This window comes from Apus apus, chromosome 4, assembly GCF_020740795.1.
Source record: "Apus apus isolate bApuApu2 chromosome 4, bApuApu2.pri.cur, whole genome shotgun sequence".
NCBI classification, from domain to species: domain Eukaryota; kingdom Metazoa; phylum Chordata; class Aves; order Apodiformes; family Apodidae; genus Apus; species Apus apus.
The window spans coordinates 25,492,412-25,509,199 of record NC_067285.1 but is presented as its reverse complement, the minus strand read 5'-3'; the positions used below and the strand labels follow the sequence as shown (position 1 = coordinate 25,509,199).

The window sequence follows — 16,788 nt, the reverse complement described above, 5'->3', positions numbered from 1 at the left end:
TTTGGTATTCACTCTGTTTTACTTTCAGAGCCTCAAGTCATCTAGAACTAGACTTAGATGACAGCAATTCAGACCAAGACATCTTTAAAAGAATGAGAATCCAGGATATTTGATGTTAAGGCACATTCATTTTCAAATTATGTCATACCATTAAAACATATATTAGAAGTCACCTATGTAGTTTTAAGACTGACATAATTTAAAGGTATGAACACTGAAAGCTGGAGCATGACTACATTAGATTCTGAAACTAGTCCTATCCAGAAGTGGAAAATCATGTTTCTCACTCTTGCAAAGATGCCTTGGGAAGACAGCAGCTGCAAGAAGTCCAGCTCACTTAAGGTACAGGCTGAGTGAGCAGTTACAATATCAGTTTGAATAAATTACATGGTCACCCACTACTTAGGGAATAGGACGGAAGGTGCTGGATCCTGTCTCTGTGTTTGCATTTGACCTGTTTCAGTGCCTCTATTTTCCAAGTCACCATTCAGATTATTTAAAGTTTCATGTTACAGTTTCAGTTGTTTTTACCAGGAAAATAAATAAATAACTGTTTCAGCACTGTAAAGCTGTCACATTTTTCATATAGTTGATGTCACTCATACTCCACCTCCATATATTCAATAGGAACTGTGCACATGTCCTGAAGACATTTTGTAGTCACTGAATTGTCTCACTGGACAGTTTTGTCTCAAATATTTTGAAAGACAACAGATGCAATTAGACTTGACAACTCTGTTTTTTGTCTACTGCTATGTATCTGCTAAACAGACCAGGACTTAAAATGAAAAAAAGTACTATCCTGAACATAACTAGACTGTATCAAATGCAGTAAGAGCAATGTTAAGTCCAGAAAGGGAAGGGAACTGTCTAGGAACTGTTTTCCAGGAGAAACTGCAGCAGGAGACCAGGATGACAACTGATTCTCAAAATGTGTGTGCTCTTTAGTTAAGCTATTCATAGCAGAGGCATTTCCAACCTTCCCCTTTCTTGGTATGCTAAATAAAGCATCTATTCAATTCACTCATTCCTCTGAGTGGAGGAAGCCCCACCAGAGCTATTAACAAGGGGAGGTGACAGCCAGAACCTTTCCACCTCTAAATGCACCCGGTGAACACAGGCTGTCCCTAACACCACAGGGGGTTGCTGCACCTCTGAATGCAGATGCTGTAGCGAGTGCATTCTGCCTCTGCCTTCCCTCACTCCACTGCAATCAGTACTGTGTTGGTCTACCTAAAAGCAATCAAACCCATCAACCAACTGCAATGAAGGCTATACTAAGTTTGGATTAAAAGTATCAAAACAGGCGAAAACATCTTAACCCAAAACATTGTATCACCTCAAGAGATCAATATTTTGTTCTCTTACTACAAGAGCCCTAGTTATCTCTCTGCTTGTTTAGAACTCCCATCTGCTTCACAGCATCTTAGTACACAAAGGGAATGGTGGAGCTGTTCAATTCTTTTTTTAAAAAAAAAACAAGTATGTACTTTGTTTAAATTTATAAAGTAAAAGAAGGAAAATATAAGAATAGAAATTGTCTTTAAGGAAGGAATTAGCATCCTGACAAAAAAACCCACAAGAACAACAGAAGCAGCTTCAGCCTAGTTCCTCCTCCTAGGCTTCCTACCATATCCTGACTTTACCATCACCATCTGCTAGAGAGGCAAGTTCCTTAGATGTGATCTGTATTTCTTGTTCTTTTTACATTTACCAAGTAAATCCTGGAAAAATCCTCCCCAATTTATGAAGTCACAAAGCCTCATTCACCTTTTTGCTTATTTGAAACACTATGTAACGGTTTGAATTTGGGAAGCAATTTAATTTAATTCAGTTCTTCTATTATGATCATCTAGGCTGTGGGCAGTTACAGAGACCTTCGACACTGGTGTTGTTTGTTCCTTCTCATACTGATACACTTATATTTAGATGTGCTCCAAAAGGCTTGCAAACCAAGACAGCTTATAAATGAGCAAACCACACTCATGCTGCAAGGACTTTGTCATTAAAAAAAAAAAAGAAAAAAAAAAAAAAAAAGAAATGGCACCACTAAAGGAGTTCAGTTTGATTCAGCTGTTCCAAACTTTGCCTCACCTTGCAGTTCTGGAAAGTTACAGTCTTCACCTTCACTAATTCCTGCAAACAGATAGCTGTACAACCTTTACTGCCTGCTCTCCAAAGTAAAACCCATCCATCTTTGGTGCTTGCAGCTGACAATTTAATAGCATTTTCTACTGTGCGCACCCTGACCTGCATTTTCTACTGCTTGTAACCATGTCTCTTCAGAACAGCAACTTTTCTTCAGTCTTAGCAGAGATGCATGGCTCATTACAACAAACCTAGATGCCAACTTTGATGTTTCAAATGTGAGACTGTTTCTGTTATCTAAGTAAGGGAGGCATCCTTTTTCCAAGATGATACTGGGAAGACATTAATTTTTAGCCTCCTATCACTCAGGAAGGAGCACAAGGAGCTTTGCTCAAGTTTTTCAGTAACTTCCTGAGAGTCCCTTTGGTTTTAAAAAGAAAACTCCTGGTTTGATTGCTACAGTGTTGGTACAAAAGTGAGAAATAGCTGCCCCGCTCCACTCCACTCATTGCAGGGAAGACAGCAGGGAAGAGTTGAACTGTAATTACCAGCTTACCCACTCAGGCTCTTCTCCTAAAAGGAGAATCATTCATCATCTTCTTTTGTGCAACCGACTCCTTAAAAGGCCTACTCAGCTTTAATTCCAGTGTATCCCACCGCAGCCAGGCTCCCCAAGAGCCTGCGCCAGGGCTACCTAGATGGATTTCCAAGGGAACATCGTGCCTCTTGCCTGCCTTATTTGGGAAACCCTAACTCCGTAAGGCTTGGCACAGCCTCGGTGACCGAGCAAGCCTTTGTAAATCTGAAGCTCCGACAGACATTTAATGAGAAGGAACCTCAGATCACGATGAGCTTCTAACACCGGCAAGAAACAGAAATGAGAGTCAAAAGGGAGGGCGGGCTGACCAGATACCGAGTGAAACTTGCAGAGTCAAACACAACTCTGCAACGGCCCGCGAAGGAGCCCTCGGACCGGCTTGGCGCGTGTTTAGCCTAAAAGTCTCCAGGAAGGAGGAAAAGGAAGGCCCGCGAGGGAGCCGGCGCAAACCAGGCGGCGAGTCGCCAGCGGCCCGGGGACACCCCCGACCATCGGCCCGGGGACCTCCTCCGGCACAGGCACACACGCACACACACACACACACACACACACACGGCCGGGGCGGAGCGGCGCCGATCCGCCCGAGCCTCCTCCCGCAGCGCGGCCGCCCCCCGCACCCCGCGGGAGGCCTATGGGGGCGCGGCGCCGCTCCGGAGCGCCGGCAGCCCCTCCCCGCCGCTGCCTGCGAGAGTGGGAATAAAGACAGATAGCGGGGCAGGCACCGGCCAGGCGGGGAAGGAGGGAGCGAGCACGCAGAAAGTTCGGTGCGGAGCCCGCGGGCGGCGGCAGCGATGCCCGTGCTGCGCGGAGCGCTGGGCGAGCCCCGCCGGCCTTAGGGGCAGCGAGAGCGGCGCGGGGCCCGCAGCGAGACCCCGGCCCGTCCTCGCCTCCTCCGGGCGGCAGCAGGAAGCTCCCGGGCAGGGACGGGAAAGCGGCGCCGGCCGGAGCGCGGGGAGGGGGAGCGGCACGGCGGGGACAGCCGCTGCCGTCAGAGCCCGGGGAAAGATGAGCTTGTTGTCAGCCATCGACACCAGCGCCGCGTCCGTTTACCAGCCCGCCCAGCTCCTCAACTGGGTCTATCTCTCGCTGCAAGACACGCACCAGGCCAGCGCCTTTGATGCCTTCAGACCCGAGCCCTCCTCGTCCCAGCACCCCGACCTCGGCTACACCAAGAGCACCCCGGAGCTGGGCTCCTCGCTCAGCTCCAGCTATCTCAACAGCTTCTTCCAGCTCCAGCGGAGCGAGGTGAGTCCGCCCGGAGTGCAGCCCCCGGCCCGCTGCCCCGCTCCCCCTGGGCCACAACCGCCATGATGCCTCGGCAGCCTCCCCGAGCCGGGACCGAGCCCGCCGGCCGGCCCGGGCAGCCCCGCTCCCCGCACGCCTGGCGAGGCTCCGCCGGCCGCGCAGGCTCCGTGCCCGCCCCGGCCCCTTCCCGCCCGAGCGCTGCCCGGCAGCCCCGTCCCGGCGGGTCCGGCGGCCGGGCCGGGGCCCCGCAGCCGCATTGGCGGAGCCGCCGCCGCCTCCCAGCGCCCGGCAGCGGCGAGGGGCGGCCGTGTTGACAGTCTGGTCAATGGTTACACCGTGTTCCCTTGGGCGCCGGGACGGTGCCAGGGGTGCGGGAGGGGGGACGGGACACACACACACAAAGCGCTACATCCGTAATAACATGCAAAATCCGCCCCCCCCCCCCCCCCCCCCCCCGATTGATTTAAAGAGCTGATATCAATAATATATATAGCTTAAGAGAGAGCAGAGGCTAGCATTACTGGAAAAGAAAGATGTATAAACAGGAACAGGACAAAAGAAGAGTGAACAAAGTTGTGCGCACGTTTCATAACACAAGAATGAGACCAAATGAAACCAAAGGGAAGGAAGCTAAGAAACCAGGGCATGCAAAGACAATTCACTGTGGAACTCCCTGTCACAGGAAGTTGTTGAGGTCAAGCACTTCTGCATTTGGAGAGACTTCACATGTGTGGAAATACTGCAAGGTGGCACCTCGCACACCACTGCTCACAGCCCCTCCAGAAAAGATCCAAGAACAGTTTTACTCCCGTGGGGCTCCTGTCAGAGGCATTCAAGGGTGGCTCCATCTGGCAAGGGTTAGATGGGCTATGCAACCGACCTGCTCCGGCACTTAGCACAGAATGACATTTTGGAGTCCTCCCACCACCGTTTAAAAAATACCCTTGGTCAAAATACACATTCCTGTTTTGTCAGCAAAGATATGGATGGGGCTGTTAATTAAAAACAAATCAAATTCCCCAACTGCCCTAGTGTAATATCCGTTAACAGTTAAGATCTGGAGTTATGTATACATTCTGTTTTCCTTCATTAGAAATTCTTTCTTAAGAATTTCACAAAGCACATCCAGTCTCAAAACAGACATGATTTTTGAAAGTATATAATTCAAAATCCCTTTAGTCTAATGTACCAAGCCTCATTAAGCACAACATCCACAATCATTTTAAAAACACAAAGACTTAACAAGCATTGATCTTGTGTAAAGTCTTAACAGACAGTATTATTTAAACTTCCAGCTGCCTACCTGTTGATCCCAAGTTGTACATTTTGCTGCCTTCTGCTTGGGTTTCAAGCTTTGTGGTGCCCAGATAGCAACAAGACTCCAGGAGTTTGGCTTACACAGACTCCCTCCAGATTGGGACTTCATTTAGGCCTGTATTTGTTCAAGTCGGCATACATTCTGCTCACAGTGTGTCTTTTTTCTTCTTGGGAGAAAAAGGAAGAAACAAGTAAATGGAGGCTGTATTCGGGAAGCCTTTGAAACAGTCTCTGAGAAACAGTTGTCTTTTCCTTAAAGTTCTCCCAAGTCAATTTTCTGCTTCTACTATACTGTTTGCAAGTAGAGGCTAATCCTTTTGTCACACTCTGCCTTTTCACTTGGCTCACACTTCCTTCCATTTCCCACCCCCGCCCCAAACTTTTCTCCTTTCTTCTGGAAAATCATTTCCCCTGTATGCCAGGCCTCTGCTCCAAGCAGTCAACCCATTCCCAGCCTTCCTGGCCACACTGCTTTTGGATGCCAGCAGTCACCCTAGCTGCATTTCTGCATTGTTTCCTATCATCCATAAGCTGTATGGATGCAACTTTATTCTGATCCTTTTATCCTTGGTACAGTTTCCTGAGGCATTGTGAATGCCAGATAACTAGAAAACCTAGAGCATTCACTGTTCACAAAATAAGAAGCAATTAATTTATACACAGATATTTTAGTATTTTAAAATATCAGTCATATTAGTTTTTTCCAGCTCCTTTTTCAGCCTGTGAAAACAATAGCATTGACTTTGTGACTGGCAAAGACACTTCTATGTTTCCAGCCTTTATCTGAACTATGTGTCAATACAGGGAAACCTGAAAAGAGGGAAGAGGGCACAGCCATCTCACATGGCATGGGAATGCATTTGAGCTGCGGCTGGATATACCCCAAAGAAAGTAGAGACCCCTTAGTTCCCCAGACTAATGCTGCCTGCTTATATAGCAGGTTTCATTCAAGGGTTTAGGTTTGAGAGATACTGTTGCTCAAAAAGTTATTCTATCAGCATGTTAGATGCTCCGTTCTTTCCAGAAACTGGAAACTAGACTGCTTTTTTGGCAGGAGACACCCAAGAGTTTCCTACAATGTCATGCTCTTAATTCCTGGCATTCTAACATCTGTTTATTTGCAGATGCCATTGGGTATACACGACATATTTCAACTGCATAAAATTATTTTGGGGACTATTGGTACTGTATGCTGCTTTTGCATCAAGTAGGCTTATGCTATCTTTGGAACAACACATAACTTTCCACAGTTAAACTGTTGACTGTTTTCTACACAGTGCTTGCTTTGATCGTCATTTTTTTTCCCTCCTAGTTTTGTCCTGGATTGGCTTAGCCTGGAGCTGAGCTGTGACAATGACTGACACATAGCTGTACACAATATTTGGAAAGTGACCTAATGAGAGGCCAGAATAGCAACATATTGAGAAACGATAGGGTTACAGGGTGTAAAATAGTTGAGTGTCCTGTATATTGCCTTGCAATTGAAAAATTCTGGAGGAGAATACTTGGAACAAGGGACAGCACTTGTGAAAAGTTGCTATTATACAGGGTTTGCAAGTCTGCATGGCAGTGCCTGTATATGTGACTTGCATGCTGACCAAAAGAACTGAACAGAAAAAAAATAAAAGTGCCAGCACCCACAGAGGAGTCTTGCACTTCACCAAGATTTTTGTCCTGCAGACTTTTTCCACTACAATGGACGCCTTCTAAATAAACATGATGAACACAGCTGTTTGGTGAATAAAAGCCCATTGTACTAGGAAAAAAAAGCAATAATAAAGGTTTAAACAGTAAAGTGACAATGAGTGTTTTGTTCCATATGCAAGACTCATTTTGCAAAACAGGCCTGCTTTAAATAAAACTTTACTGCAGCGTTTATTGTCCTAGATATGAAATGAAAGCAAGTTAGAACATTAAGATGCATTAAATTGGCTATTGAAGTGAGCTCCAGCCTCAGTATAACCCATCAGAGCCAAGTATTTGAGGTTTTGTTGTGGGGCTGGTTACATGGGATTTAATGCATCTGAGACACAGCCAGGTAACCGTGGCTTTGTGTCATTGAGTGGTATCATTGAGAAACCTAGAATAAAGGTGTAAGAGAGTCCTAGGGTATTTTTCTCTACTCAAAGTAGGCATCCGACCAGGTCAGTGCTGACTTTGGTCAAGAAGAATCAGCAATCAGTAACTAGAAGTTACAATATTTTGATAATCAGACTTGTTTCTTTGAACATGAGTGCTAATTCCAGTGGCACGCCAATATTTATGTATGAGAAGGAGCCTGTGTCCTAATGAATTCTTTGCCCGTGTGCAATACTCCGAGTGTCTCTCCAAGAGGGGAATTCCTTCCAGAAACCTCTATGGCAGCCACTTTCTGGACCTAAAACAGATCTTATTTAAGGACAAATAAGCGCATATGTTAGATTAGAAAATAATTACTCTTTTCAAAAACTAGTTAATATTTGTAACTCGGGGACTTCCAGATCCAGCCCTTGTAGGCAAGAGGAATTAATTTGGAATGAGACAACATGAGCTAGTTTGGCTTGCTACAGTAAGGTGCAGATCACTCACTCAGAAAGGAACATATATGGAATTAAATAGAAGTTTAGAAAACATACTGCAGATACTAACATTCAAACCCCTGTGAAATAGAAGCAGGTCTGCAACACTGGGATAGATCCTGCTTATTAGGCAGCTTCCCAAAGAACAAAAGTTAATATATGAATGTCACTGCCATACTAACAACAACAAAATTGTATGAAACACTGTCAAGCACCAAATGTATGGTAGGAAGTTGGCACTTCTACAGAAAACACATTTTATGTCAGACAATCTTATATTCCATCTATTTATTTCACACAATACAAGGAATATGCACTAGCCTGAGACTTGATGAAGAAAGATCTGTTATTTAGCCTAGATGAATTAATTTGAAAGATGATTGTAAGATTTTTATTTTTTAAAGCTTCACCATTCTTCTAGTATCATAAGAAAACAGGGACTGCCATAGAAGATCAGGGCAATGACCCACTAAATTGTCATATCTCTGAGAACAGCCCTGATTAAAAGAGAGAACAAAGCACCTTGTAAGAGGCTGCTCACAACCAGTACAGTCCTAGGGCAAATAAAACAGGTGCAGGTTAGCAGAAATAGCCATATGCTCCAAAACTTTTCTGATTCCCTAAATTTTGTGGATTATTAGTTATTCTAACACAGCCTATTTCTGATCCACAGTGCTTAATGTGCTCGGCACTGCAGCCAGGAGTTCTTGATTCTTACTTGCAGACTAGACAATCACAGTATTAATCTCCTGTTATTTACGCACAGTTATTGACAGTCAGAGAAGTACAGCATACAGATTGCCTGCAGTACATTAGGGTATCATTTAATAATAGTAATTATTATTTGACTTTCTCTTCCTCATTTTTCTTACTAGTCTTCATGTAAGTACCAACATTTCAGTGCCCTTATCTTTCCACAAGTTTGATTGAAATGGCAGTAGCTCAACAGTTCCTGCATTGGAGGAACTCCTGCTCTCTGCCTCAGGATGGCTGTACATTACAGATGTTTCGTGGCAACTTGAAGTGCCAGTCAACTCTTTTCAAATTGTTTTTCAATAAGTTAAATGTAATTCTTGCATTTGTGCTTGTAAGAGCCAGGGAGCTGAATCTCTGTTAGTCAGGAGACAATAGATTTGGCAATCTTCGTGGCCTCAGCCTGCTCTGTCCTCCCACACAGCCAGCTCTAGAGCCCTTTTGATGATACTGCCTCAGCACACCATGTGCAGCTTTCACAGCCCACTCTATTCTGGACTCAAAGACTCAGATGCTATTACAGGTATCTGAATTAACAACTGTTCTATTTCAGATTCCACTTGGCTGTGTGCTTTAAAACACAAAAATTCAGGTTTTCAAGTCTAGAAGCATTATTTTTTGTTCCCTGTTACTATTTCTGCAGCCATAGCCTCCTGCTTTGCTCCTTCTGTCCTTGGAAAACACTCTTTCGCCAGGGAAGAAAAAAACATACATGTGAATGTACTACAGGATTTGGAGTCTGCAAATAAAATCTATATTTTGTATAAGTGGGAAACTCAAGTTATCATACAAATTACAGTCTTCCATTTTTATCTCTTTGGTATGGCTTTAGACTACTCTCCAGGACTGTGGGGTTTTTTAAAGTGCTCTGTACTGCATATGGTAGATACTGTTCTTATTCTTCACACTGATGCTGAATTACCTAATAGCAGTTTGATTGCAGCAGATATTATCATAGAATCATAGAATGGTTTGGGTTGGAAAGGACTTTAGAGATTATCTAGATCCAACTGCCCTGCATTGGCAGGGACACCTCCCAGTAGATCAGGTTGCTCAGAACCCCATCCAGCCTGTCCTTGAATACTTCCAAGGAAGTATAATACACAAGGACCAAATTTTGTTCTCTTAAGCAAGTACACTAAATACAGATATGTTGCTTTTACTTGGGCTTCCTTACCTGAGTAAGAACAACACAAAGTTCCCAGAAATAAGAAGAAATGGAGGAGATGTGTTTAAGTTACTCCAACAGCCAGAGTCTCTGTTGCTTACTCATTCTCTCAGACCTGAAGCAAATGCTGCTTCAGGTAGCTTTGCAACACACCTGTGCCACCTCTAGCTTTGACTGGTTCAAACATGATTTACAGCTGGGCTTTAGTTCATGGCAACAAAAGTATTATCCACCATAGTCTTCTGCAGCTACTTAGTATCACATCAAAGGCTGAACCATGTCTGGAAAGCTGGCAGGAGCTAGAATATTAATTGCTGAACCTAAATCAAGTCTCCAGAGAGGCATATGGGCTTTCTGCTTGACCATTTCATTTTAATAGGTAAAAAAAAAAAAAAAAAAAAAAGCTAGCAATAGAAGACAGCAATTATATCTCTTCTTCCTGATCAGTTGAAAATTATTGCCAACTCCTTTAAATCACTTGAGACTTTGTATTTGTCCTCATTGAGAGAAGCACTACCATTTACTTTCTCACAAACACTTTCATGTCTTGAAAAACTTGCCAAGCAATACATAGGAAAAACAAACAACAAACCAAAAAAACCACCCAAAAACCAACTCAGAACTGGAGGCAAAAGCAGGTTAAATTCTTGTTGCAATTCTGTGTCATACACATAGCTTTCCATTACAGTTATTGTATGTGTTTACAGTGTCTTCCATCCCAAGGCACCCAAACAAAGGGGTGATTTAACTCTGTGTTGGGTAATGATTTTTCATCCCTTCCTCCCATGCTCTGCAGACAGACTCAGTTACTCAAAACAGAAAAGGGATAACAAAACAAAAAAAATCCTTCTGCAGTGCACTACACAAGTGATAAGTCAAGTCTGACTTGAATCAATATATTCATATATTAAGTGCATGGAATGGAGGGATAACCAAAATGTGTACAAACTGCTTTTATCCAAAAGCCAGTCCTTCTCTCTCCTTCACTCTACCCCCCCCCTCTCTCCCCCCTCTCTCCCCCCTCACCCCCCCATTTTGCTGTTTATGTTTGAGAGATTTTGTGGAGTTGTACAAGATCAAAATCAAACAGCTTTTATCAATGGTTCTCATAGTTTGGTAACAAACAATTAGAATAAAAGATCACATTATTGACAGTCACTAGGTGAGGATTAATGCAAATTAAAGTTTTCTAGTTCAGAGTTTAAGCAGGCCATAAAAGGACTCTGACACCTGATTTAAGCAATATATAAATCTAAGACCAGAGGATCTTTTCCATACTGCTTTAAGAAGCATGAAAACCAAAGACAGCGCAGTTGCAGAAAGGTGCAGGCACAGATACTACAAACCTAAATAATACAATACTGGTAATGTTTGTGCAGAAACAAAAGCAAACATTTTCTGCTATCTAAACTAGATGCAGAAATGGTGCCTTAAAAGTGATACTGGGAATCACCTTAAAGCTTCTGAATGGCTTTGTGAAATGTAACAGCTAATATTTATACTTCTCCTCAGTTTCTTTTCCCCAGGAAAGGTGCCAGCAGTCTGATGCCCGTTTTGCTGCTCGCCTAAATAGCCAGTTCTTTCTCTTTTAAAAAGCCAAAATGGAATTATAAAGTTAAATGGGAAGAATGTAAGTCTTTGCTTCATGGCAGTTTACTTAGGTTCTGTCGGGTCCTAGAGAATTTATAACGGATCAAAGGAACCAAATAAGTTTTACAAAGCTAATAAAATCTTACAGTAATTCTGACATAATTCAGACAGACAGTATTTTGTTAGTGTCAAAACTTAGGTAACTTTTTTTTCCCCCCATAGGTCGGTTTTTATTCTCAGAAACTTTACAATCTGTGATCTACTAAAATCAGAACCTAAAATTATAGACAGATTCATTTGAGGAAAGCAGAATAAATGCAGGGTTGCACAGCCTGGGCTTTGTCTGTGTCCTTCATTGTCTAACCAGACCAGTGCAGCTGTTGGGAGTTTTGGTGGGTTTTAAATTTTAGTATATCACAAGCCTAGCCCATTACTTTCTGTCTTGTGTTTTGGTGTAAGCAAATACTAACAAGTCCAGAACTTTGACTAAGAAGAATTTTAAGCAGCCTAGTGTAGGCCCTTTTTCTTAGCTCTTTCAGCTGCTGCTGATAGGACAGCTGCTATGTGGTCTTCCAGACCCTCTATCTTAGGAAATAAAATTTGTGTTTCTGCAGATTTAAAGATCCCTCATGGCCCAGGACTCTTGCTTTCATGTTGAAAGTAGAAATATGTTCCTACTGTATTAAATGAAAACCCATACCTATTCTCTGCACGTGGCAGGATTTGCTATCTCTTTTGAATGAATGCAAATGCAATACCTTAGAAGGACTGCAGAAATCTGGAAGTCTGTCTTTACATCTTATCCAGCTAACTGCCAACAAAGCAAACATTTTAAAGGTATCATCTTGCTCCCATAGGTTTCTCTTGCAAACCTAGGGGTTCCAGGTTTTTAAACTTGGTTGCAATAGAAGCAGGGGAGTTGCAGCCTGTGCTTCTTCACACTAATCCAGCCTGCTAGGCAGCTATTTGCATGAAATCATTAGGGCTGTGGATACCTGTGGTTGAACAGAAAGGAAAGAAACCATTGTTCAGTCATTGCATCCTTAAAATGGTGGAACAGCAAGGGCTCTTTAGAGGGCTTGAGCATCAGTGGTCCTTGAAATACAGAGGTGTTCTTATAACCATCTGTCTCCAGCCTACATTGTAAATTAATTCAATAGAGTAATAGATTCATTCCTCTATCAGACCCAACCTGGAAAAAAAAATCCTCAAGTCTACTTGGAAACCAGATTACTCAATTTGTTATTTTGTAATTTATCTGAAGCAGATTTTGAAGTTTTAGGTTAACTTGCTCAGATCACACTTCAAGCTGTGCTGTATCATAACTGATTAAGAGGGTGACTTTAAATGTAGATAAAACTATCTAAAAGCTGGAGTCACAAAATGAAATTCCAGCCTGTCATTTAGTACATGGATATAATTTATTTTCCTCACTATGTTCAATTTAATATAAGTTTTTGTCTTCCCATGAGTGCAGGAGCTGAGGCCCTAAGCACATTGCGAGGGGCCCGTTCTAGGCACATGATGTATTGTTTCTACCTCTGACAGTGACCTTAGCTTTGCCTCTTTTAAACCTTGGCAGCCTTTGCAGAGGTTTCTGTGCCAAGAAGGCATTACTGGATGTAAATGATATAAACAAAACTATCTCAGACTTAAAGTTCTGTTTAACCCAAAATGGACATTTTTAGCAAAACCTTTCATCACGCAAGAGCTGCACAGGAGGTAAATGCTTTCCTAAGTGTGTCTTGAACAGGCACGTATCTATTTCCCGGTGTTGTTTTTCTTGTGTTTGGAGTGTCAAAAGACCCACCAAATGAGAGGAAACTCGACTCTTGTTCTTTAAACTGCAGGTCAGATCGAGACAAGATTTCCTGCAGGAAACAGAGATGTTAACAGAAAGTGCAGGGTATGTCCATTTGTTTCTTCCCTCATGTTATGCCATACAACCTCCTCCTTGTCCAAGAACCCTGTCTGGACAAAGTAGGCTTGCTTTCTGAGAAAGTGAGGCGGTGGTGGGATGGAGGTGTCTGGAAGAGGCCCTCCCATGGCAGTCCAGGGACAGGCCCAGGAATGAAAGCTCCCGTGTTGATGTGTTAAAGCAATTGACCACGTGAGTGGTCTCTGTTGTCCCTAACATAGTGCTCATGTGTTAGGGCTTCTCTTTCACACAAGTGGACAGTTGTTTGGCATTCAGTGGATGAAAAAGACCCTGCAGAGCTTGATGCAAGAATTAGAAAGTTCCTCCAAGACTGTGCACCTCTGACCAGAGGATAATTCTATCCTTTCCCACCTTTACACATCTGCCATTAAAGGCTTTTTTGAGGTAAATTGTGTAAAGTAATTGTCCTCCCTGTTATCCACAGCAAACCTTTCCCTGAGGCTGAAATAAGGAGGATCACACCACTAGCAGGAGGCAAAAGATCTGAGAAACACTGAAAACTTTGGATCAAAATGTTAAATATCAACAGGTTTAAAGCAAGGCGAAATGGTAGCGTGCACTGCTCTTCAGCCTTGCTGTGAACTGAAGGTATGCAAGTCATAGACAGAGGAGTATGTTGCACGCACCTGCTGTTATGCAGAGTCTCAGCAGCGATGAGCAACTACAACCTGAGAAGCCACAACCAGCCAAGATATCAGATCTGGAACAACTAGATTAGATAGATCTATCTACTCCATTAAAGAATCATCACCCTACCATTGACTCGCTTCCTAACTACTGGCAAGTCATGCCACTTTCATATGTCTCTCCTAAAGGTGCTGTTTCTGCAAAAGGAAGGTCCTAGTGCCATCTATCTGAAAATATTTAGAAGTAGACATTAGTGCTGGCAGTTTAATATAAGCATATATTCATCTAAAAACCCTACAGAGGAAGGATGAATTAAGGTATACTTGGCTAATTTAGCTAGCCAGGAATGTATTAAGGTTTACTTGGCTAACTGACATTTATCTGTGTTTTCAGATGAGGAATGTGAATAATTCACATTTTACTAAAGTCAACCCAAAGACCAGATTTTTTAACAGCTTACTTAAACATTGACTCTAGGAGAAAACAGAAGTCTGAATATTTTTTTCTGCCTTGACACAAATGTTTTCTTTACTGAATGATGAGCTTTGCTTGCAGTTGTACAATGATAAAATGTTACTGAATAAACTCTTAAACCGTTTTCTGTAAAAATATCTATATTTTATCAGAGTAGCTAAAGCAGACATAAGCCATACAGAAGCAGTTAGAGGTCTTCCAGTTCAGCCTTGGTAATTAAAGTCATTTATTTTTTCTGGCTCAAATTATTACAACTAAATTTATTACAGTATTTTCATTTAACTCCTCTATTTTCAGAAGTCCAGAAACATTGATTCTGCATTGGACATTTTCTCTGAGGACAAAAACAGGGAACTGTTTTGACCACTTATAAAAAACTGAAGCACAGAGAAGTCAATAATATGAAATGCTCTTCTCCACACATGATCATCTTCAGGTGCAACTGTTACGCTTTTACACACATTGCACAGCCCTACAGATAAATCCCATATCAGAAGCAAGCCTTGGGGCACCAGCAGAGAAGACAGATACAGGCTCTCAGGTTAAGTTTTGTATATTAGTCCATACAAGCCACTGAATTACTGTTTGGGTAGCTTCAGCTTTCCCTCCAACATGAAAATAGCAACTGAGTGAGGGCAATGACTTGTCTCTCCTTCTGCTTCATCCATGACACAGCATGGGCATGTAATCTGTTCTTATCTTCATGAAAATCCAAGCTGATAACTTAAGCACGTTTTGACATTTCAGTGCAGGGCTAATAATTAGCATGGCTAGTCTGTTTACCATCATACACGCTTCACAGACTGGAGAATGTTTATAATTTACAGTATATGAAAACCTTACTTTTTCCACACTGATGGCAGGGCAACCCAACTCCTTTTTCCAACAAACTTCAAACAGCCATGGCACCTGCTGACTTAAAATTTAACTCTGGAAGTTAAGACCACTTTATTTTTGTTTGCTTTATTAGGTTGGCACCATACTAAAGCAAAAATAAGTCATCAAAAATTCTTTGCTCATTGCTTTTCAGTTACAGGCTATTTTATGTAGAGGAAGAATTGATGACTGGCTACGTTACAGTAATATGGAAATGCTACAGGACCTCACTTGAGTATGTGCAATTAAAACAAACGTGGAGAGAACCCCTAGCACAAATCATACTGATTTATAGCTTGAGCAGGTTCTTTCACAAGTCCTTCAGAGATATTTTAAAACAGATGTAAGTAGGGAAGAATTTTTTAGTATTGGACTGTTGTGGGGGTTTGTTTGGTTTTGCTTTTTTTTAAATGTTAAACCCATTGGATTTCAGGTGGAATAGTCACAGTAACGATACCACATACAAAGGAAATTATTTTACTAAGGTGGAGTAGTCACCTTTTCCAACTTCACTGTTAAATCCCTTAACAAGCAGGAACAAAGAAGGGTACCTATGACAAGGGATACTATACACAGAATCCAGCAGTTTGGGGGCATTATAAGATTTCTCCTATCCAGTTTTAGCTGTTACACTTAAACAACAGATGACTTCAAAGAGAGCAAGAAGTCACGTTTTCTCCATGTCTGTTTAGTCAGTCTTAAGTCTTTCTTTCTTTCTCTCCTCTATTTTAACTGGTGAGATATTGTGTAGGGGTACCAGTGTAGGTTTTCATTTGTTGCTTGGGCTTTGTTGTTGTTCTTTGTTTGGTTTTGTTTGGGTTGTTGTTTGTTTTTTTTTGGGGGGGGAAGGAGAGAGGGAAAAGTAGTCTTTCAAAGTATAGCTTTTAAATTAAACAAAAACCTAAACAACCCCAAGAGCACTCCAACCAGCTCAGGTCATCGAGCTTCAGGTAACTGGTGTATCTGTACACCTTCATCACTGCGTTAAGGGTCCAACAGCCATGAACTGAGCTGAGGGCAGAAAGTGAATTTTCCAGATGGGCCTCTATGTTTCCAGTCTCATGACTAAAAACCTCGCTTTTTCTAGAAGTCCCAGTAACAAGGTGCTATTCCCACAGCAAAAGGTTGCTTATTACTATCAGCTGTTCTGGAAAACAGGTAATCCTATCACCATTGTCCAGAACTAAAGGTTGTCATAATGGAGATGCTGCCATGCTATCTGTGCTTTCTGCTCCCCATTAAAAAATACTTTTACAGCTAAAGCAGCAGCTGTACAAGTGGGAAATTTGGGAAGTATGACTTGCACCTATTTGTTCAAATGCCTTGTTGCATATTCCTAACAGTACCACTGTCTTTCTTTTCAACATTAAATGATTGCTAGAAAAGAAGCTGAAGAGATAAATTCTGTTTCAGCATTTTCACTTGTTGGCACAACAGTCCCAAAAGCTGTCTCTGAAAAGCAGGGGGAAGCCAAGGGAAAAAAGAACATTTGCCAGATCATTCACTTAACTAGAAATTTCTTAGAGGTGAGTTACATGCTGGAACTCTTGAGTCA

The 16,788-nt window shown here is 42.4% G+C and overlaps 1 protein-coding gene across 1 annotated transcript in view; it reads left to right on the top strand.

Moving 5' to 3' along the window:
* Window positions 1-3,314: 3,314 nt before the first annotated feature.
* ZCCHC24 (zinc finger CCHC-type containing 24) overlaps window positions 3,315-16,788 on the top strand; it is a 110,517-nt gene continuing 97,043 nt past the window's right edge. The window contains exon 1 of the mRNA XM_051617541.1: window positions 3,315-3,931. Within this exon, the coding sequence (XP_051473501.1) occupies window positions 3,692-3,931 (240 nt within the window). The 5' untranslated portion in view covers window positions 3,315-3,691. The remainder of the gene's footprint in view (window positions 3,932-16,788) is intronic.